The sequence below is a fragment of the Saccostrea cucullata genome, unplaced genomic scaffold (assembly GCF_032062105.1).
Source record: "Saccostrea cucullata isolate Sc308-1 unplaced genomic scaffold, CSIRO_AGI_Scuc_v1 ctg537, whole genome shotgun sequence".
NCBI lineage: Eukaryota > Metazoa > Mollusca > Bivalvia > Ostreida > Ostreidae > Saccostrea > Saccostrea cuccullata.
The window spans coordinates 113185-137497 of NW_026927328.1; the positions used below are offsets into that span (position 1 = coordinate 113185).

General features: G+C 37.7%; 1 protein-coding gene across 5 annotated transcripts in view; it reads right to left on the bottom strand.

The window, feature by feature from the left end:
• Positions 1 to 797: 797 nt before the first annotated feature.
• Positions 798 to 24313, bottom strand: part of LOC134274103 (nuclear receptor corepressor 2-like) — a 46503-nt gene continuing 22987 nt past the window's right edge. For 2 of the 5 annotated variants that reach the window (XM_062756354.1, XM_062756358.1), the window contains 27 exons: positions 22693 to 22808; positions 21442 to 21631; positions 21067 to 21225; positions 20740 to 20856; positions 19501 to 19572; positions 19333 to 19385; positions 19048 to 19114; positions 18659 to 18744; positions 18365 to 18451; positions 13858 to 13945; positions 13386 to 13619; positions 13130 to 13237; positions 12624 to 12846; positions 12238 to 12409; positions 11500 to 11615; positions 11294 to 11419; positions 11142 to 11195; positions 10584 to 10726; positions 9817 to 9994; positions 8976 to 9194; positions 8094 to 8783; positions 5864 to 7899; positions 5399 to 5615; positions 4793 to 4995; positions 4369 to 4525; positions 3795 to 3941; positions 798 to 2858 (listed from right to left, as the gene is read on the bottom strand). In XM_062756354.1, the coding sequence (XP_062612338.1) occupies positions 1357 to 2858; positions 3795 to 3941; positions 4369 to 4525; positions 4793 to 4995; positions 5399 to 5615; positions 5864 to 7899; positions 8094 to 8783; positions 8976 to 9194; positions 9817 to 9994; positions 10584 to 10726; positions 11142 to 11195; positions 11294 to 11419; positions 11500 to 11615; positions 12238 to 12409; positions 12624 to 12846; positions 13130 to 13237; positions 13386 to 13619; positions 13858 to 13945; positions 18365 to 18451; positions 18659 to 18744; positions 19048 to 19114; positions 19333 to 19385; positions 19501 to 19572; positions 20740 to 20856; positions 21067 to 21225; positions 21442 to 21631; positions 22693 to 22808 (7560 nt within the window). In that variant the 3' untranslated portion in view covers positions 798 to 1356. The remainder of the gene's footprint in view (positions 2859 to 3794; positions 3942 to 4368; positions 4526 to 4792; positions 4996 to 5398; positions 5616 to 5863; positions 7900 to 8093; positions 8784 to 8975; positions 9195 to 9816; positions 9995 to 10583; positions 10727 to 11141; positions 11196 to 11293; positions 11420 to 11499; positions 11616 to 12237; positions 12410 to 12623; positions 12847 to 13129; positions 13238 to 13385; positions 13620 to 13857; positions 13946 to 18364; positions 18452 to 18658; positions 18745 to 19047; positions 19115 to 19332; positions 19386 to 19500; positions 19573 to 20739; positions 20857 to 21066; positions 21226 to 21441; positions 21632 to 22692; positions 22809 to 24313) is intronic. The other 3 variants (XM_062756356.1, XM_062756355.1, XM_062756357.1) reach the window with 3 other exon arrangements.

A 24313-nucleotide genomic window follows, 5' to 3' on the forward strand; every position in this document is an offset into this window, starting at 1 on the left:
GTGTTTTAGCTAAAGTTTCAAAGAAGCTATTCAAGACAAAGTAACTTTTTTTCATATTCTAGATCCAATGCCGAATTTGAAGCACTGTGAGTCAATGACCAGTGAATACAGAACCCTGAAAGTTTAGTCCACACACAGATTTATGTCCCAAACTCTCCATGGCCACTCATCCAATCATTATGATTTAGAAAAAAAGCATGAGGATGCATCTAAATATATATGTATAATCACTGCAAGACTGGTTAAAATAGGGCTTGTACTGTGCATTGTAGTTATGCTAAAATAATGAAAGCTATCATTCAAAGCAATGACATGATATCAGATAAGTTGGTACAGTTTAAGCTTATCTTTGCAGAAACTAACTTTCAAATATCTAACTTCAAAACCATATTCTTTTCAGTAATTTTTATTTAAGCAAACATTGTAAAAGATTTTAGGTAATACATGTATATCATTTTGAGTGTTCATTTTTAAAAGATTGTAAATAGAGATTACAAATACTATAATGTTTTAAATTTAACTACAATTGAGTTTTATAAAATAACTTCTTTGAATAAATAAACATCTCTTTCTTTTGCCTTGTTTAACATTTTTTAAACACAGACTGACTGTTTTAAATGTATATTTATACACAGGATAATAAAAACACACATTTTTGACAATGGAACAGGTACCTATGAACAAAATATGCATGTAAACATGTGAGCATGCCAACAACACACACATTACTATTCAAGATCAGAGATTTCATTTACTTTTTGATACAACTACATATAAACAAATTGTTTCTCAAAAAAAAAAAAAAAAAAAAAACGGAAACACCCACCCCCATACATCTAACAAAATTACTTCTAAATGCAGTATTTTCTTACTCAGTTATTTGCATGTAATACATGTACTCCCACAATATCCATACAAACACAAATCTAAATACCATAACTTTAAGTTAATGTAACTTCACTTGACCTTTTTGCTTGTATGATTTCTTTTGATACAAACTAATGTTCTAACACACTAAAATACAACAGACATAGCACACATTCCATGAAATTTGTGGCTGTGTGGTTCTTAAACTACGATAAAATATTTCAAAACTACAACAGATGTATGACATCTAGTCTAAATAAAGTCATCACAGACACAAAGGACACTCTATACAATAAATGTAACAAGTAAAGCATGGAGCACTAATCCTGACGGAATAGAAACCAAATGCAGGGAAATAATGTGAACTTTAACCATGAAATCTAGCCCAAATGTCCTAGAGGGGATGGAATAAAGATGAACACGACTTTTACATATGGTGTCCTTGAATATTTTGTTTGTTTTCTTCATCATTCATTACAATGGTGACCTTCAGTCATCATCAGACAGGGTTTCATATTGTGATGACAGAAGGAGAGCTGGTTCGTGGTTCCTCTGCTGAAATCCATGTTCCCCATCCCCTGAGGACCCCACCTGCTGACCGCTCGCGGAGTAGGGAGATGGCATTGAAGCAGCAGTAGTACTGGTGGGGATGTTAGATCCAGCTGAGGTTGGCATCTCTGAACTGGAGTGAGGGTGAGTGGTTGTATCAAGAACAGGAAAATGAGAATCCCCTCCCCTTGGTGACCTAGATCTATGTGTGAATGAGCCTACAGCGCTGTCGGGGGTGCGACTTTGGGACAGGCGTTCTCCCCCATCCTGGATGTCGGTACTACTGCGTGGACTGTTCTCACTGTCTTTAGATGACCTTGAGGACTTTGACCTATCTCGCTGAGGTGATGCGGAGGTCACGTCTGCTGCAGAGGAGCTGTCAATGGCACCTACAGATTCATCAATGATCATTCTGTCGGAGTGAGTGCTGTCTATACTGGGATGGGACACATTAGAACTTTCGTCCACCTCTGAGGTATCATGTTTTGAGGACTTCCTTATGAAGCGACTGTCAATATTTTGCTCTGGTCTTATGTATGACTGAGCCTCTGAACTCTGTGCCTCTCCATGGTCCATTCCAAATCTGGAGTCTGAACTTTGAACTTGTGAGTCATTGCCACGGTCTGAAGAACGGTTATCAGAACTATCTACAATTCCTCTACGAGGACTTCTGGTTGTGCTTGACAGAGCCATATAGCTTCCTTTCACCACTGGATCATCATCTGGACTATCTGGGAAGTCGTACTCTGATCTAGGTCCCTTCTTGTCTGTTGTTGTTGATGCTCTCTGAACTTCTGACATAGAAGTTGGGGTCGATTTCTGCTGAGAATATTTGCTCTGTGCATCATCTGCTCCATACTTGACTCTTCCCCGAGCAAACATGCGTTTCTTAGCATGTGCAGCAGACATTTGAGAGACAGGTTGAGAGGATGTGCTGGAGCTATCACTGACTTCATCACTAGAGCTGAGATGTTTGCTGATGGGGTCCTGATACTGATGCTGCTCACTTGAGGAAGAGGTACTTGATGGAAAGATTTCATGCTGATGTTGCTGTGATGTTGCTTGGTTGTCTCCATGTTGCTGAGAGTGCATCTCTCTCTGCTGATTCTCCCAGCCTCTTTGCTGAGTAGACTCCGGCTCAGGTTGCTGTTGGTGGTGACCACCTGCCATGGGAGACATAGAACGATTCATCCCTGTGTTTGTAGAGCTCTGTAGATGACTCATCCCTGGCTGTGCCATTTTCTGCTGGTGGCTCCTCTGATGCATAGAAGATACCCCAGCCTGTGATTTGGTATCATACTCATCCCGTAGAACCTCTGCGATCTTGTTCTTAACATAATCTAGAGGTGACAAGTTTCCTAGCTGGCTGTTGTCAGGCTTAGAGCTAGAGGCCACTTCAGAAACTTGAGGGGAGGACACAGAACATTCAGCTTGATGACCACCTGTAAAATATGAATACAGCATTTCATAAGATTTTTAATGTAGGTGAATATGAAATTACTTGAATATATATCATGCTGGTAAATGCATACAAACTTTTAGAAATAATTCACTTTATGTGTGCTTTTCTGTTATTATTTTAATTCTATATTTATAGATGTGTTTGCAAAACTCTGTGGCTCTGACAGTAGCAATTTGCAATGCTGGCATCTTCTTCAATGTAACACAAACACATACTACAACTATCCACAACTGCTTACATAAGTTACATAAGACTAAAGTTAAATGAACATTTACATGTACATTATAAACGTAAACATGAAAAGTATGCATTTTCACATCCCTCTGAAGGCAATTTATAAAACGTTTTCTATTGCAGTGAACTCTTAGAATTTTTTCTGGATAACGATTCTGACAAAAGTTTAAAATAGGAAAGGATCACTCTGACATAATAAAGAGGAATGGCCAAAAAAAGGACCGCACATCACAAAAGTGATTATTTTATACACATAGGCATATAAGCCTTGGCTAGTTTTCTATTTATGAAGAAATTGAAAATAAATTATTACAGTCAAGAAGATACATGCAAGTAAAGACAAAAATATTATCAAAAGCATTTTTGTCAGAATCAAGAAAACTAGGTACCAAAAAGACTTTATCCATAACAAAACGAATACATGAGAAGCAAAACTAAAATATTGTTAAGACATGTACAGTAAAACTTGCTTATAACGAAGTGCAAGGAACGGACAATTTAACTTCATTATAACTGCAATTCAATATAATCGTAGAGTTAAAAATTTTAAAGTCAAAGAAAAAAAATCTGGTATTTTCTGAAATGATTGCTAGTAGAACTCTTTCTACAACTAATGTTCTTTCATAATGAAGCTAAAAATAGTCTTGATGGTACCTTGTTTTGAGTAATTCTTTAGACATACCAGCAGTGTTTGGTCTAGATAATAGACTGGAGATATGCTGGTGATTGGCGGCTACAGTTGAAGAGATATTCAGTGAACCAGATCGAGAGCGAGGTGAGGGAGGGGGAGAAGTCTTGGCAGGCAGTGCCTCACTACTTTCTGGGGCTCCTAAAGGAGCAAAACGACACAAATACAATAACAAGCATGCAACACAGTCAACAGTGTACTAGTCTGAACATGTATTCACATAACAATTATTAAGCATTTATAAATCTGTTTTTTACTTATTCTTTATAAATTCTAATTTGTTAGAAAAGAAATTTTATAATTTCTTTTAGAAAGAATTTTATTTCATAGGAATGTTCAGTTTGAATTTGCAAGTACCAATTACTGGATACAAAACAACAGAGAGACAGGTTACATCTGAATACTGACAAATAGAAAAAAGTCTTCCTACTTGTTACACATTCTTTTCAGAGAGAAAAGCTGCTGAAACAACATGTACATGCAAGACCTATCTTTTTGCAACATGAATGATTCTCCATCTTACTAAAATTCCAAAACAGCTACATTTTAAATCTAACAGAAGACCCACCGGGCGGGGAGACCGGCTCGGTGCCACTGGTGATATGAGGGGAGCGTGACTGGTCGGGGTGGTGACTACGGTCCCCCTCACCAGGGTGTGGAGTCATACTGTCTGGGTACATCTCTCCAGAACCAGAGGAGGAACTCCGAGATCCTACTGCTTCCTGCTAAAAACAGAATTTGAAAAGTGAAAAATCATGGTCTCATGATTTTGTTTACTTTGTAGTTACTAAATTTCTTCAAAATATGTTACCCCTCTTATTCCAAAATTTTAAATTGCTATCTTTAAAATGAATAAAGGGTATATAATTGTTTAATACTGTGTATATGTCATTTAATTATCTATCAAAAAAAACCAAACTTTGCCAAACATTATTAATTTGCCGTGCAAAAAAGTTAGGGCCTAATTATGAACAGAACTCAGTAAAACTTACATGCATGTGGGCTTTCTTCCACTTGTGTCCGTGAACTGATGGCACAAACCCTGGGTGAGTAGTGGCCCCGGTAGAGAAGCTCCGGGGTCGAGAGTCGGTGGACTGTGACACCCCGTCCGTCTGACCCTGGGAGGTCAGGGGTTTCCCAGGGGACGACTGATCTGGAATAGCACTGACTGGGGTGCCCGATTTACTCACTGGTGCTACAAGATTGTCGAAAATATACTTTTGATAGGCAGTCCTCAAGTTAAAACACTGACATATTAAATTGGTTTTCTGAGTCTGCAGCCATTAAGATAAAGGTTATCTGTCCGAAACTATGGCATAAAATCAAGAATATCTTGTAGTATATTTCATGTAACAGCTTTAGCAGCTTTAACAGCTTTAGCATCTTTTAAAAATAAAATGTTCTCCATAACTTAGATTATTTATGCAGATATGAATCCTGCAAAATAATATGATAATATCACACAGGTACATTGTGGGCCAATTGTGTAATAATAGGTATTTTGTGCTATCAGTAAAATTACAATTACATACGCACAAGACAGGCATTTATCCACTGTTCTTTAACCTATGATAAACTCAACTCTGGGGAATACTTACGAGAATCCTCTGGACTCCCGTTAATCTGACTCAGAACATTGGCTTTGGCAGACGGTTTGGTATTACCGTAATCCATCATTATGATGGAGGTGATGTGTTCCCCTAGGGTCATGCTACTTTTCTGTTCCCCACCAGGGCCCTCAGATTTGGGGGTCCTAGCCTCCATACTGGATGTGGTTGGACTGTTCTCGCTATCAGACACTTGTCCTGATCCACTCTGATGAGAAAACAAGACAAACATATAAAATCTTTTCAATATTCTTTTCTACCAAATACCAGCAGCAAGATTGTTTTGCAATCCTTGCACAACTATTAGCACATTTATTTTTAAAATGCTGCCCACATTTATGTCTATACAATTTTACAGACCATATAACCTAGAAAACTTACTATAGGTTCTATACACTTATATCTCAAAAAAACACATAAAAACACAAGAGCTTGAATTTGGTTTATAATGTATACCTGTGGTGTGCTTGGCATTGGAGAGGACTGTACTGGTCTCTGCTGGGACTCGTGGACCCAGCGTTTCTTGCCATGCATGGCCGGTGGTGACTTCTGGTCTGGAGGAGTGGAGTGTGGTACTGGCTGTGGTGCTGAATCTGGTGGCTCCTGTTTTGGGCGGGGCATAGAGGATACCACAGAGGATGCCTCAGGCTTGGTGGTGGCAGTTTCCTCAGTTGAATTGTTAATCTGGTGGATGATAATAGCATCAATTAAGTTTGCGGCAGTTAAGGAAGCTTGTCTCTCACTTCCAGAGCGATTTGTTCCACTTGGGTCCTGAGCAAACACTTTAAAGAATTCCGCTGGAGTTTGGATGTTACTGGTAGTATTCCTGAATCCTGGAGAGGATCTGTTTGAGGAGCTTTTGTTGGACTCTGTGTCACTTTTAAAACCTCTGTCATCTTGTTTTGGGGACTCCATTATTTCCCGCCTGATCTGCTCCTCCAGATTAAATGCCTTGTTTTTGTTGGCGTTCTCCCTCTCTTGTTGCTCCTGCCTCTCCTGCATTTGTCTTCTGTTGTACTCCTGTTGCTGAGCTGCTAAAGTGGTAGCCGGTATGCTGGACCTTGGTTGTTGCTGCTGCTGACGTAAAAGTGGATCGTATCTTGGTGAATGTGCACCTTGAGTTCCCCGCATACCCTCCCCTGGGTAGTCTGGTCTTTCATTGGCCGTAATCACACTAGGGCGTCCTGTGCCATGGGTTATACTTGGTCGGTCATGTGGAACTTGGCCTGGACCAGGCATTCCTTGTTTGGGCCAACCACTAGGTTTCTCCTCATGTGGTGGTGCATTATGGGATGGATGAGGTGACAACCTCCTATCAGGCTGCATGGGCATCTGTCCAGGTTGAAGATAGATCAGTCCCTGGCTTGTCTGTGTGTATCCCGGCATTAAAGATCCTGGGTATGGGCCTGGCTTTGTCTCTTTGCCTCTCGGTGAGGGCTGACTTTCCTGTTTCCTGTGAGGTCCACCCATCTGCCGAGAAGTTTCAAAATCACATCTTATAGTCTGTCTGGTGCTGTTCTCTGGCTGATAATGAAAAGGCATCCCTGGCTGTGGATACTGCTGTGGAGGCCTTATCATCTGCTGTTCCATCATCATTCTTTGCTGCTGCTCCCACTGCATTTGCATCCTAGGTCCCTCCATGCTTCCAGGGGCACCTCGAATCCCCATCTCTCTATTCACAGGAGTACCACTGGTTATTGATCCACTGGGCATCCTTGGCTGGCCTTGTAAATTCTGCTGCCTGTGGATTGCCTCTTGTCGCTGTGCCATATTGGCCAACTGACTTGGATTAATGCTCTGAGCAACTGTCCTTACAGGTGTACCTTGTGTAATTGATCCAGAGCCTGAATGCATGACAGAACCAGGCACCAACATAGAAGGATGACCTGTTGATGGGGGAGATTTTGTATTCAGCTTTGGAGATGGTCCTTTGCTATTTATCAATGGAGGGGGTGGTGGAATGGCCTGGCGGGGCTGTCCACGAGCATGTGGGTCCATATTGGGGGGCATTCCTGTGAAAGGGGAAGTGCTTGGTGGGATGTGTCGGCTGATAGCTGGAGAAACAGCTTGCCTGTCATGAAGGTACGGCTGAGGAGATTTCTGTTCCACAGATGGAGGTCTATTAGTCAATGGCAGTGCCTCACTATGAAAATATCCAGTGGGTTTCTGAGAGTGGGCAGGTGGTGGTCCTGAAGATCTGGGCAGGGGGTCCTCAGCAGGTCTTCTGTACTCATACTGGGGCTGGCTACCAAAATCACGGGGATTTCCCCTGTAGCCAGAAGGAGCTTTAGAGAGATCTTGGGGGAGATCCCCTCCTCTGTCTCTGCTGTCTGGGGGTTCTCTCTCCATTCTGCCTGGTGGCATGTGATAAGGAGAAGCAGAATGGCGTCCACCATAATCAGGCTTCTCTTTACGGAGATCCTGGACATTGTATTGACCAGCACCTGGAACCATGGGCTGACCTCTGTATATTGGCTCTGAGGAGGCAGGACCTAAAATTATTTGATGCAATAAATAAATGCAAGTCAAACCATTATTCAATAAATGCCATTCACAATTTTTTTGTACAAATATAGTTAAATTTTTCACTAAATTTCACTCTAATTTTTCATTGAGAATAAAATTTTGTATTTACATGGAAAATTTTGTTAAGCACTTCCAAAAAGAATAGGTAGGAAATAATTACGTTTTTCTTGAGGTCTCTCAACAGGGCGATCAGGCTGGACCAAATTTCTCTCAATAGCAGAGTGGATGAGATCCCTCACACAAGACATACGCTTGGCATCATTCTGGCTCAGGTTACTTTTGTTACCGGTTACAACTGGTGACATACTTCTGCTGAGGTGGCCCTGGTTGACAAATCCTGGCTCTGACATGGCACTGGAGGGTCTGTGTTGAGCGTTCTCCCCCTGATACATAATATTATACATGCTGTTTCTTCCCTGCTGACCCTGGGGTGGCTGTCTGCCTGAATAATCTAACACTGCTGGGTTCCCTGCCTGTCCCATGACTGGCTGGACTTCTCTTACATCTCGACTGGACGGGCGAGATGGGTGACCGTGATCGACCTCCAGAGCTGGACTGGAAGCCACTCTACCGGGCACTGGGCTCTGTCGGACAGCTGATGGATGAGGAAGTGGCCCACCTCTCATTGGTAATCCTGGGCTTGTGGAAGGTCTGGGCTGAGTGGGCACCCCTAACTGGGCCCCTTGCATCATCTGCTGTAGGTGAGTCTGGGTTGTTGGAGAAGGCTGCATGTGTGTTGGACCTGTTGGGGAGGGCTGATGAGGGAAGCCCCCAGTGTTCTGCTGCTGGATAGGCAGTTTTGAGGCAGGTATTCCTGAAGTTCTAGGGCTAAATGTGTCTCTTGGCTCATCTAAGGATTAATAATTGTCATATTTACAATATAATCTCAATGTACATATATTATAGAAAATGAGCTTTGATTAGTTTCAACTTTATCTACAATGTTTTTTCTCTTTAATTTCATAACATGCGAAACAGGTTAACTTTGTGTGTTCATGAAGATAAAGTATAAATCAACCATATAAGAAAAGACTGGACATACTCTGTGGTTCCCTGGGGGGCTGACCCCCTGGAGGAGGGGCTTCGTCAGCACTCATGGTAGCACTACTGTCGTTATCCACACTCCTCAGGCTGCCCTGGGAGGCACTCAGGGGCTTGTTAGCGGTCAGATTCTGAGGGAGACCCATTGTGGTGGGACCCTGGAAGTTAGAAGATAATTCGGTCCCTGTGTTCCCCTCCTGCTTGTCCTCTTTCATGGTAACTATGAAAAATAATGTGTTTTTTAAATATCCTTAAAATATATCAGTTTTTCTCAGTAATAATAGAAAATTCAAATTTACTTTGCAGTTAGTATTCAACTGAAGAAATTTTCAAATGAAATATAAAACATTTAAACAGATTTACAGTGTACATGCAAAATTTTGAAGAACATAAATCTTATGTGTTTGTTTCAAGGATTCTTTATAGAATCATACCTTATTATCTCAAACTGGATAAGACCAAGAAAAATACTTCCAAACTTTTTGATTTGACATATCAGTTTTCAAAGTTTCCACTGTATTTTTAAAATCCTAGCTTTATCCTTACCTTCCTCTATCCTCTGTGCCGAGGGGCTAGGAGCACTATCTATTTCCCTACCTTCCTCTATCCTCTGTACTGAGGGGCTAGGAGCACTATCTATTTCCTTACCTTCCTCTATCCTCTATCCTCTGTGATGAAGGGCTAGGAGCACTGGTGGTGTCTGAGTCATTGCTATTTCCCTACCTTCCTCTATCCTCTGTGTCGAGGGGCTAGGAGCACTATCTATTTCCTTACCTTCCCCTATCCTCTGTGCCAAGGGGCTAGGAGCACTGGTGGTGTCTGAGTCATTGCTATTTCCTTACCTTCCTCAATCCTCTGTGCCGAGGGGCTAGGAGCACTGGTGGTGTCTGAGTCATTGTCCTCATCATTGTCCTCCATCCCTGAGGACATGTCCTCCACATCAGAGGGGGCAGTCACCGTGGACGCAATGCTCTCACAAATAGAAGTGGTCCTCTTGTCTACCTCCTGAGAGTTGAGAACCTGTTGGATATGATAATAAAAGTTCAACAAAGGTCACAAGTTAAGTAACAGCTCATGTAAAATATAACAAAAATATGTCAACAAGTCATCGATTCTTTAAATACTGTACAAGTTATTTTTTCCGTGTGGTATTAATTTATGCTATGTACGCGGTCACAAATAATCCGCGGAAATTTGTTCATGCATACTTAATATAAATGTAAGGCATATAATGACAGCTCTAGAAAATCCGCATAATTTTCTACCCGCGGATTAAACAGAAATTAAGATTCCGCAGAATTATGACCCCGTGGAAAAAAAGTACGTCTACAGTATAATGAACACAAAGGTTTAGGGTTTTATAGAAATGAAACCCATGTTGTTATCTTTCTGCCAATATTTGAAAAACTTTTTCATAATTTTTGTACCCCTTGGTACTTATAAATTTTGAAAGTTAAAATATATTGAAAAAGCCAGTTAAATTAATTTGATCTGTTCATTCATCATCTTCAAATGTGAATTATATTCGGTAAAATACAAATAATTCTGTAAAATACTTTTTTTTATACATGTATAGAAAACAACAATCCAATGATCTAAATTATTTTACCTTTTCTTTGGCATGTTCCTGTACAATTTGTTCTAGATTAAGCTTTTTCTTGTAGTTGAAGTAGAAGTTTTTACACTGAGCTTCCGTCTTTGTTGGCACCATACTGGCAATGGCTACCCAATCTCTGCCATGATTTCTCAGACCTTAAGGAGGAAATAACACCATTAATGACTCAATACGTGAGAATATTACATTTATACATACACTGTATATGTAACACAAAATATGTAACACAAGATCTTTTGTAACAGAAATAAGGTACTTGTGTACTTTAGTCATTACATGAGAATAGTTATTGCCTCCAGTACATTTGATCTTTCCTACATAATATTTTCTGTATAAACTTGCCTATGCCGGTAAGTCAGATTTTTGGGAGTTTAACCTTGGTCCAAAACTCTATGTCTGACTTATAGGCGAGTTATAAAAAAGACTGGTATTTTAGGAGGTAAATCCCTTAAATATAAGCTGCAAAAATACAACCGACTTACAGGCGGAACGAGTTACATGTATAGGCGAGTATATACGGTACACATAATTATAATTTTGGTACAGACTGACCTTGCTTAGCTATTTCCATCTCCTCTTCTGTCCAACGTGATGTTTCTACACTCTCTGTTATTAAGATCAATTCATTGCATGATTTTTTTTAATAAATATCTAATGTGATATTTCATAGATTATTAATGTTTCTACATGGCAGACATAAATACCTGTGGCTTCTGTTGTTTCAGGGGCCATTTGTGAATTCTGGTCCCCAGGCACTGTGCTGGTTCCCAGTTTCCTTGCTATCCGATTAAAGCAAGCTGAGCAGCACTTTGTGATATCATCAGTAAGTTCTAGAGATAGAATGAACAGTTAAAATGATTATTCTGCACATATAAATGAAACATAAATTCTGGACTGGTAATACACTTACGTAGTTCTTTTATGACTGGTTCCTTGGCCTCTGCCGTCATCTCAGACCATTTAGGGGGCAGGGGTCTTAGACGCTTGACTTTTCTCTTTGGTGTTTTACATGAAGGAACAGGGCATCTACAATCCAGTCCAACTTATACTTACAATTACAGAAAAGGTAAAATAACATGCAGTAAAATTTTCAGCAAAAAATAACTATTAAGGTCAAGATCTAGTAAATGAAAGATGTCTACAGATTTATCAAACTTGAGAAATAAATTCCTTCACTGATGCTTTACAACTTTAGCTTAGTCAAATAAGGTGTTTCGGGGCATAATTTGAAGATAAACAAGATGAAAAACTGTATTTTAAAATGTCATTTTTAATGAAAAATTAAGAAAACCAGTCATGAAAATGGGAGTTTTTTTCGTATTCGGCAAAAGAGATGTATCCAGATTGCCTACAGTCTTTCAGAAAACAGCAATTAGTATGTTCATGGCCTCTTCTTTAAATCAATATCAAATTTAATATAGGTATCCGGTTTACTTTTCATATGATTTCAAATTGAATGACATGAAAATACCCTATTTTCTACATAATTCTGCTAAAGCCGTAAAATACGGGAAAAAGAAAGTTGAAATTGATTATGACGTCATAATGGATCTAGCACCAAAAAATTAGTCTCAAGTTATTTACTAGATCTTGACCTTAAGTTTTCAACAGTTGCTGTATGGATCAAACGTCACTATTTTTATCTTACTGTGTGTATCTGCGGCGCACTGATTTACAGCGACAACTGCTGCAGACTCTCATTTCAGGTTTGAGATTCTCTTCCTTCATACCATAAAGGTCACAGTTACTCTGGGTCAAAGGTCGACTCAGACCATAGTGCTCCAATAGCATATCACAAATGGCACAATTATGGGCACCACCTACAATGTAAAAATTCAAAAGATTCTATTATACAAAAAATGTATTTTTCTAACAAAAGTTCTTGAAATGTTAAATCTGATGATACATGTATGTAATACGGACAGATTACATAGCAAATGCAGTAGCTGACAGCAAGTTTGCAACAAGATGAATCTTATGAAGATGCACGTTACTTGAATTGGACAATCATTCTAATTTATACTATACACTGACCATCCCCTTCTCCCCCTGCAGTGACCGCTGGCATTGCCTCATTGTCATCTGAGGAGAACTCCTCCTCTTTGATCTTGATATCTGCCTCACTTGAGGAGGAGGCTGGAGCACAGCTGTCTGAGGGCTCCACCTGCTGCTCTGAGGTGGCGGACGAAACCACCTCATCCTCCCCCTCCCCGGGCCGATCCTTGTTCCCGTCTTCCTGGGGGCGGGTGGCTGTTTGCTAAGGAAAAAATTAATAAGCATGGTAAATGTACCTGTAGTGTATTTATTCACACCATCTCAGATAGTTACATGTACATTGAAACTTTCGAGAACCTTTGAAAATCTTTTATTTATTATAATTTCTGTATAATGTACATGGTAACTATATGCTTTTAGACTTAAAACAGTAATTTTATTTTTTTTTAACATTTACATGTAATTTTTAAAATCAATTTTCTTCAAAGGCATTTGATGATGTGGTAAAGGAACAAGAATACATTTGATCTGGTTCTTGTTCTTACCTGAGGTTTCTTCCACTTTTGTTTCCTAACAGTCTGTTTACGCAGGAGACTTTTGTAGTTTTCAGTTTTCTTGGTCTGGTAGTAATACTGCACACAGTCCGCAACACTCTACGAATATATCACAATTAATTAAGAAACTAGATCTTCAAAGATATCCAAATACAATTCAGATGTCCAAACAAAAAATTATACTGAGATGTTTACATGTCTAAACTGATTCTGTGATGATTACCAGTAAAGAACATTTTCTGCTTACCTTTCTCTCTAGGAACTGGGATATGTAGGAGAAATTCTTGGGATGCTGTAGATACTTTTCCTTGAAGATGTTCTTCTCCTGCGCTGTCCAGACATTGATAAACTTCCCTTCTTCGTACTCTGCCATTGGGTCATCTACTCGGCCATTGTTGTTTATGTACCGCAGTTTACGTTGTCGAGCATCCAACATCATAGGGGGCACAACAGCATAACTCCTCATCTTCTTATCCTCTTCCTAGAAAAATATCATGAATATACATGTAGCTGTATGAAATTTATATTTAGTGTTATCGCTTAACAGACTAAATTCATTTTTTTTTTATTTTAGAAACATTTCAGTTTCTCAAATGCATTTCATTTTTATACATGTGGATGTACCTCCTATCATAAGCAATCACCAGTTACAAAAACACCTGTAATAATTTTCCTCACATCATAAAACAAGTTAGTATTGTATATTTGTAATATCTGACCTCCTGTTCATGTAGCCCGTCCATAATCTGCTCCAGCTCTGCCTCACTTCTAGCATACACACCATTATTACCTCCACGAGTCCCTGCCCTGTAAATAGCAAAATGTTCTCTTTTTATATAATTTCCCTTCCCTACAGCACCTAATCAAAATTTTCATTGAATTAAAATGAGTTTATCATTTTCATGAAAAAGACTTATCATTTTTTAATGCAAAAAATACTTTTAAAATGTATGGTTTTAAACTCTATCGAGGAACAATGTGTTTCTATCAAAGAACAATGAAACACATTGTACAATAAAATCTCCACCGGGTATTTTGCATACAGTGTCAATTTTCAACTAGAACTGTCCAAACGGGACAAAATACCCCCGCTGGGTTTTTCAGAAGTGCTAAATCATGAATATTTTATGGATCTAAGAGAAGAGAGAAATGCTAAAACATTTTTAGTGCAAATGTAATTGCTTATTATATTTTTTATAAATGAAACGAAGGCGCAGCCCAATAAAAACAAGAGGCCCAGGGGCCACAGCGCTCACCTGAGCACATCAGGCTTGACTTTACTTTGATAACCCCAGGCCCCCCCGGACCCTCCAGGCGTTCATCACGAATTTGAACAAACTAGAATGTTTACACTACCTGAGGATGATTCCATATAAACATCACTAATCATAGCTTTGAAGTACTTGTAAAGAAGATTTTAAAAGGTTTCCCTATATATCCCTATGTAAAACTTGGGATCGGCCATTTTGGCCCCACCCTAGCCCCGGGGGTCATGATTTGTAAAAACTTAAATCTGCTCTACCTGAGGATGATTTCACATGAGTTTTATCTTTCCTGGCCCAGTGGTTGTGGAGAAGAAGATTTTTAAAGATTTTTCCTATATATTCCTATGTAAAACTAGGGTCGGCCATTTTGGCCCCACCCTTGCCCCGGGGGTCAAAATATGAACAAACTTGAATCTTCACTACCTGAAGTTGCTTCCACATGAGTTTCATCTTTCCTGGCCCAGTGGTTCTGGAGAAGAAGATTTTCAAAGATTTTTCCTATATATTCCTATGTAAAACTAGGGTCGGCCATTTTGGCCTCACCCTTGCCCCGGGGGTCAAAATATGAACAAACTTGAATCTTCACTACCTGAGGATGATTCCACCTGAGTTTCATTTTTCCTGGCCCAGTGGTTCTTGAGAAGAAGACTTTTAAAGATTTTTCCTATATATTCCTATGTAAAATTTTCATTTTGGCCCCAATTTGCCCCAGGGGTCATGATTTGAACAAACTTAAATCATTTTTTACCTGAAAATGATTCCACATGAGTTTCATCTTTCCTGGCCCATGTGTTTCTGGAGAAGAAGATATTTAAAGATTTATCCTATATATTCCTATGTAAAACTTGGGTCGGCCATTTTGGCCCCAACCTAGCCCCGGGGGTCATGATTTGAACAAACTTAAATCTCCTCTACTTGAGGATGATTCCACATGAGTTTCATCTTTCCTGGCCCAGTGGTTGTGGAGAAGAATTTTTTAAAGATTTTTCCTATATATTCCTATGTAAAACTTGGGTCAGGCCATTTTGGCCCCACCCTTGCCCCGGGGGTCATGATTTGAACAAAGTCTTGAATCTACACTACCTGAGGTTGCTTCCACATAAGTTTCATCTTTCCTTAAAAGCAATTCTGGAGAAGAAGATTTTTTAAAAATGCCATTAATTTTTAAAAAATTTAAACTATCTCCCCTTGGAAAATGGCGTGGCCCAGCATTTGAAGCAAACTTGAGAGTCCCCTTCATCCTTGAAGCATATTTGTGCCAAGTTTGGTTGAAATTACAGTGGTTATATAAGAAGATGATAATGTGAAAAGTTGGTAATAGACCAACAACGACAACAACGACAACGACGACAAAATGGACAAATTTTGATCAGAAAAGCTCACTTGAGCCTTTGCATCTTAGGTGAGCATCCATGCAAGAGGCCCATGGGCCTTATAGGTCACCTGAGAATCATGCAACAACTTTCAAATGATTGAATTTGGTTCATGTTTTAAGCTAGATGCTATGGCATTCAAAATTCTGAAAGAGGCACCATTGCTTATCATAATTATACACTTAGCAATTGTTTAGTTTGTTTACTTAATATGGATAAGCAGCGTAGGGGAACAAAAAAGTATGTCAACTAATCAGTAATATTCAGCAATAATCAGGAGTGCTCCCACCACATATGAACCCATGCAAGTTAGGTCTATACATTGCACAATTTTTGAAAAGGCACACTTGCTTATCAAAAATGTTTGATTAATAAAAGGAGCAGATTTCAAACAATTCTTTTTCAGAATATAAGTATCCCCCCTCCCCATTTTGGTATCTCAACCCAGGGGCCTTGAAATTCACAATTCTGGAAATAAACCGATCACCAATAACTATGTTAATAGTTCATTCTGCTTATTACCCAGGAAAATGTAGGAAAAAGATTTTCATAGATGTAATGTATTTTCATCATATAATCATTATAGAGCCACATCCTAACACCAGTTTGGTCACCCTGGGGCCATAAAATTCACAATTTAAGGTAGAAGCATTCTTGCTCATCATAACTATGTCCTTAATTAGATTATTCAATAATCAGAAGCAGAGAAGAAGATTTTCAAAGATTTAATGCATTTTCACTATGTAATCAATTGAGCCCCGCCCTAACACCAGAACTGCTGACCCTAGGGCCATGAATTTCACAATTTTGGTAGAGGCACTCTTGCTCATCATAATTATGTATTTAGTAAGTTTATCAAATACTCAGGAACAGAGAAGAAGATTTTCAAAGATTTAATTCATTTTCTCTTTATAATCAATAGAGCCCCGCCCTAACACCATACATGTAACCCCTGACCCTGGGGCCATAAAATTTACAATTTTGGTAGAGGCACTCTTGCTCATCATAACTATGAACTTACTTAGTTTATTTAATACCCAGGAGCAGAGAAGAAGATTTTCAAAGAATTAATGCATTTTCACTATATAATCAATAGAGCCCCGCCCTAACACCAGAACCCCTGACCCTGGGGCCATGAATTTCACAATTTTGCAAGTTTGGTCAACATAGGGCTTATAGTAGAGGCACTCTTGCTCATCATAACTATGAACTTAATTAGTTTATTTAATACTCAAGAACAGAGAAGAAGATTTTCAAAGAAATAATGCATTTTCACTATATAATGGAAATAGAGCCCCGCACCAAACACCATAACCCCTGACCCTGGGGCCATAAAATTCACAATTTTGGTAGAGGCACTCGTGCTCATCATAACTATGAACTTAATTAGTTTATTTAATACCCAGGAGCAGAGAAGAAGATTTTTAAAGAATTAATGCATTTTCACTATATAATCAAAAGAGCCCGCCCTAACACCAGAACCCCTGACCCTGGGGCCATGAATTTCACAATTTTGGTAGAACTCAATGCTGATTACAATAAAACATACCAACAGTTTGACTGCTTGATGTCTGGGAGTAAAGAAGAAGATTTTTAAAGATTGCACTAATTTTACTGGTTTTTGCCCCACCCCCCAGGCCCCAGGGGGGCAGGGACCAGACGACACAAATTATAATTTTTGTGTCCCTTCACCCATAGATGCTATATGCCAAAATTGGTTGTAATTGGTTCAGTGGTTTCAGAGAAGAAGCTGAAAATGTTTAAATGTTAACGCACGACGCACGACGGACGACGACGGACAAAAACAGATAGCAATAGGTCACCTGAGTTTACTCAGGTGACCTAAAAATAGACTAAACATACAGATCAGACACGAATTATGAACTTTTTCTGTCAGTGACCTTGAACTTGCATAAATGGTTCAAAGTCATGACACAACCTCAGGTCATAAGCAATGTTTGTGTGAAGTAGTAGATTCAAGTTTTTCCATTAATAAGATATGGACCGACACAAAATATGAAATTTTTCTTTCAGTGACCTTGAACTTGCACAGATGACCTTGGGTCAACATCATGACACACCTTTAGGTCATGAGGAATCTTTGTGTGAAAAAGAAACTTACCAAGTTTATCCATAAGAAAGATATGGACCGGACACGAATTATGAAATTTTTCTTCCAGTGACCTTGAACTTCCCCAAATGACCTTGACCCAAGGTCATGACATAACCTTAGGTCATGAGCAATCTTTGTGTTAAATGAGAACTTACCAAGTTTATCCATAAGAAAGATATGGACCAGACATGAATCTATGTTTTGAAAGATCTACTTTGCTACTGCTTTATTTTCACCTAATATGCAATTGGGATAGACGAAAACTAATTTAAAGGGAGGTAAGCTTGGAAGATTACTGCGTGTGACATGTGCTCACAAAATATAAGGGCTACACTTACTTTCAAACTGTTAGGAAAATGAGAGAATTCAGGATCATCTTGTACTGGGAAGTTTCATCAAATTTATTTAATATGCCCTTGAAGCTCCCAATGATTACAAATTATTCCCCTTATATTTTCATTAGTGACATGTTTACCTAGAAAACCTCTCTTTATCCTCTCTGTTTTTCTTGATTTCTGGGAATACTTTTTCAAAATACTCCCTCATTTTGGCATCTTTAGCTCTGAAAAACAAAGCAATGCATCATGATACAAAAAAATCCTAATAAAATGAAAATCTGGCATTTTGATCAACAAATAACCTGAAATCAAATAAATCCAATCCATTGATTCACTATCTAGTACAGTGATATGTAAATTCTGCCCCAAAAATTGACAATGGGTAAAAATGTACATTTAAATTCGTATCAAATGCCTTACATGTAACTTACTTTCTCTTAGCACTACTTTCAATTCTTTCAATTTTCTTCAGCCAAACTTGCATCAACTGATCATATCTTTCTGTGAGATACCTCTCCTGAAAGTAAATGGAATCATTTTCCTCAGTCTTTAACATTAATAAATCACACCTTTTCCTTCAAAGTTCTCTCTCTCTCTTTTCTCTATCTCTCTCTCATTTATTTGATCCTTTACACAAAAGAAATTGAAGTTTTCAAGAGGTAAAAATTTCCAGGATATCAAAGTTGAAAATTCTATAGGCTTATACAGTGAAGAAATTGATGAAAGGGTCATTAATATTCATTAAATTCACATGCTACTAATACATAAATTAGCATCCAAATCAATCTTTATTCCACTGAAATGAAAGCTTTTTCATTACCCGTATTCTTTTTTCCTGCTGCCTCTTTTTAAAATGCAAAAGAAGCCTTGGCTTAAATTCAGCATACCTTTAAAAAAGAAAAGAACTTCTTAGAATACAAACTAATTTGATTTTAACATATCCAAAAAAAATTATTAAGCAAATTTTTTTCCCTTGGCTTCTTTTCAGAGTTTCTTAAAAAGAAAAGAATAATTCTCAATCGCAGCTGTATGTTTCTTGAAACAGAAAACCCAGAAGGGAAGTCTATTCATTATATCTCTGATTACATGGCCTGTAAGATCTTACTTTCTCTTGTTCTCATGGTACACTGTCGTATCAGATGGCTGGTTGTACAGAGGCTACAAAAATCAATATTGCACTCATTAGAACAGCGAATCAACAACAAAAAAAATCGTGTCGGAAATAGCGTCACTGTTACAGGGCTGATGCACATAGGAGCCAGTGCTGTCTTACCAATTTAAAACATACCAGATCTATCTTCGGCCCTAATTTGGCAAACATGTTATGGGCTTCCTCTGCTTTTTTCTGCAATAAAAAGAGGTTATACACTGTATTAATCTGAAAGTTTCTCGATAACGATGCTAAACGTCAATTAAAAATAATGAGCAACAGTCTCCCCTAGTTTGTGTCTTGAATTACATAAAAACGATTCTTCTTGTTATTACAAGTACATGTATACCAGACATGGAGAAGATAAATATCTTCAACAGAGTGATTAAACTTGTCTATCATCTCGGGATGTTTATGACAACAATAAAACCCAAGTTTCTTAAGACTAAGAATACAAAAAATATATACATGTACATGTACTAAAAGAATTAACCTTAAACCCCAAATCAAAACATACCCCCTTCCTTAATTATATATACTGTATACTGTAAAATCACATATTTCCGTGGGGTCCATTTATCAAGGTTTGAGGAAAAAATATTGGTTTGTTGTGGTTTAATTTCGCGGTTGGAAAATGTTTAGTAGTAATGCAAATGAAATTTTACATTTCGTGGTGAGAATAAATTCAAGGGTCTCTCCACATCTCCAAATCCAGGAAATTTAGTATTTCACAGTATGCCTTTTAATATATTCAATCTACAAGTCAACTCTTAATTTCAAAGTTCACCGAAACCAATAACGAGTTTAAAATTGGAGTCTTTTCCCTCAATAAAAAACCAGTGTAATTTTTTAAGTTCCTGATTACTTCAATTAATTGGATTGTGGTGACAGGGAGTGGGTGGCTATGACCCCAAAGAGTGAAGAAAAAGTATTCCTTTGTCTTCCTAAGATCAATAATAGGGAACTTGAGATTTTTCAATTTTGAAATCTAACTAAAGACATGACAAATTAATGACTCTGTGCAAGTGATAAATGCATCATTTCTTTGTTCACTTCAATTTCTTTGATTTCAGGACATGTTTCCATTTTTTTTTTTTCGTTCTCATTCCTAAGACCTTGCTCTAAAATGGATTAATTTTCCATGTACAAACAGCTCTAAATAGCAAAATGTCACTTCAGAAAACTAGAATGTGTTACACTTTTCTGACACATTTAATAAAAATATTGCCTCATAGTAAGCAGTGATTTTTCATTTCATCCTTGGTACAGGTGACTACCGGTATATTTAAAGCATATTATAGCTCTGAGTAAAACATACCTGACTTGAATTTTGTTTGAAATGATTAGTACTGTCATGCTCACCCTGTTTTCAGCATAGATGATTTGAGCTATGCTCTGGTGTTTGGTCTCTGGCACGACAATGTCCTTGACCTTCTGTTTTTCCTCTGGAGGCTTACATTTCTCCAATTCCAGCTGTTCCTGCAATATACAAAGTACTTAAGGTTCCCTCTTATAGCAAATAAAGACACAGTTTTAGTGAACTGTAGATCAAGCTATAAAACAAATTTTGTTTTACAAAATATCAAGAATTCTCCACAAATTCTGCAGGCCTTTCATTTCATGTGACTTTTTTTATGTTTAAACTCAATAATGAGAGAGAGAGAAAAAGGGAGAGAGAGAGTTAGGTACTTGTTTTTTCTTGAGTTTATGGATGTCTCGGTCCACTTTGCTGATCTCCCTGTCGACTTTACTGATGGCCTGTAGGAGCTGATCCTTGGAGGACTGGCTCGTCTCATCAGGGGGCAGGGTTGGGGAGATGGCCTCCACTTGGGGGTTGTAGGTCGGTTCCTAGGAGATAGACAAACCTTACATTTACTGAAAACCTCCAAATTCATCATCTGATGGGGGTTACAGTGAATAAATGCATGGACAGTTAATATATCTGATTCGCTTCCACCAAATACCTCAACAGAAATTTATGAATATAAAATTTTGTGACTACTTTGTAATAAACCAATGCACAGAGAGCATGGTGTCATTGAAATAAGAAAACGTCCACTCCACCTTTTTAATGTCTATTTGTAGGGGCTGTAACTCTGGTCTTTCCATGACAAGTCGGGGTCGTTTGGGGGTCTGAGGGCCGCCAGATGAGGGGTTGACTTGGCTTGTACTGGGGCCTGGGTCCCCTCCCCCTTGTGATACCTGAATGTTCCCCATTGTATCCTGATTGTAGCCACTATAAGCCTCTCTAGTTCTACAACAAAATTAAAACTTGTATGTTATTGTACAATCAGACTTTTCAATATACAGCTATATTATAAGTTTACATGGACCATTGTTCAGAGTCAATGTTTGTAGATATCTTACAGACTTGAATTAGTATGTTACAGCTTAAAGTTTTCAGCATTTATTCACTTGGTTATTACACAAAAAATTTATAATTTTTTTTTTCCACATTTAATTCATCAACATAATAAACAGACAGACTAACCAACTAATCCTCATTCTATCTCTTTTTTGAGAAAACTTTTTTTTCTGAAAGTTTTATTTCCATTTACATATTTATTTTCAACTGATGTAATTGATTTTGTTTGAAGGAACGTGTAAATATCCCAAATTGTAAGAACTTTTTTTTCATATTTTATCTTTTATTCTAAATTTATAAAACTTTTTTTCTTTAAATTAAACAAAATTCAGCAATCATTTTTAAACAAGTCTGTCTTCTTCTCAACAACTACATTGTACTTTCATAAAACATGTACCTTCATATGTTTCAGTACTGTCTATATGTACATGTAGTCTTAGCCCATAACATACCATTTTATCAGGATACCTCATTCATGCCCTTAACTGACCTACTTTTAAATGTAAGCTATGAACCTGCTCATGTGAACTTTCAATCATGATAGTGTCATGTTTACAGAAGTCAAGAGTCTACGATACATATCAGTTTCCTATTCTACATAAGCTGATTGTATTAAGGGTACGCAACAAGAAAAAAAACTCCACAGGTATCAAGTTCATAGAGAGTTCACCATCAGATTTATATTTGTTTTCTATTACAGAAATTGGATCCTTTAATGGTTATATAATAAATCATGGCTTCATTTACAAGTTAGAAAAATTGCAAAAAAAATGTGTCTTTAACCTAACACTTAATTAACACTGGTGTTAAGTTTACTAATAGGGGATATCAAAAATATCTTTTACATATCAATGAAATTAACGAATTTTTTCCTTGCCTTTAATCTATTTCAAGTTTCAGGGTAGATTTTTTGGTGAGGGGGAGGGGGTGAAGAGATCTGAAACATTTACCTGTATCTGTCTAGGTTGGCGGCTCTGTGGGCCTGGAAGTCATGAAGCAGGGTGGGGCGGCGGGGGATCTGAAGGTATTCCTCCCTGTAACGGTCCCTCCCGGCCTGGTCAGCTCCCTAGTAAAAAATCAAAACGACAATGTCGTATATATACAAGTGTAAAATAATGAGCTTATATTGGCTAGGGTGTTCCAGGTTTTGTAGCGAGCAGTGATAAAGTTTATGCAACTAAATACAGGTACAATCTACTGATAGTTATGGCATAAAAACTGTGACATCAATACATTTATGGGGCTTAAATTTATTTCTTTGTTCTAAAGTATTCAAGTTTTTCCTATTTACACCATGAACAAGTATTTCATATACATGTACTATGTTATATGAAAATCTTGATTTGTTTGAATACATTATTGTGGATTTCATTGCGTATATATCAAACAAAAGGATGAGGCAGCATCCACATTGCTTAAGTCTTTTAGTTACATGTATCAATTGATTCAATACCTTAAACTGCTCTTTCCTGATACATGTAGACTATTTATCCACAAAATTGAACCTTTCATAATATGATATCTTGAAGGTTACACTGAGAAAATACATAAATGATTAGGGATCTTTTTTGTTTTAGCTTTAATTTATTTAATTTATTTGTTAGATGTCTCCATGCAATGTTACTTTTGAATTTCGACATAACGTGTCAAAATAGATTTCTCCTATTTCTTGGATTCCAACCGAAAACTTCATGTACAGTAGTAATCATGAAAATCTTGACAAAATCAAAATTTACCTTTTTTGAAATAATTCCTGCAGAATACTTAATAATGTGTTTATTAAGGATTGCATGGGTGCATATCATAAAAGGTCCTTGATTGACAAGTCTTTAGGAATGTGACTTTTAAGGAGTTGCACAATTTAGCTAGTACATCTTTAAAACCTTAGCTCTTTTGATTTATTCTAGAAGTATATTTTCCCTGAATTCAATCTTTTTTTAAGTCTTTCACATAATAGCAAGGCCTTTATAGGTCAATGTTAATGCAATCATTTCCTGATGAACACTACTAAAGTTGGTTGATGGTTGAAATGACCTTCAGTGCAATTCATAGAGCAATTTTGACATTTAATTGTACAGTGTGATTAGTCTTCCTCAATCTATTCTAAAATTCTTTATATTGATGGGTTTTTACATAATTTTATTGTCCGCCCATATTCCAATCATGCCAATTTTAACTCCCCCACCCCTGTATTTCATTATGAGGTACTTTTGTGGTCATGTAGTACTCTTTACTGAGTTCTCTGATTTGACCTTTATATTTTCACCAGGAGGGCACTTCTGTGGTCCTCCTTATTGAATATACTATAATTTGACCTCAATATTGACCACAGTTGAGATTAGTTCAAACATTAAATACCCTAAGGTTACAAGCTTACATTATTAAAGTACATTTATATTGGTCAATGAGTAGATCTCATCTAATTTACCTTTATTCTTTATATCATTTTTCTGTTTACAGAAATTGAAAATTTCTTATTTATACATTTTGCTTGCATTCAACATAATTTTGCATTGAATCAGAAATTAAAGTTTCAGTTGTAGCAACACAACTGAAATTTACGTTCATGTC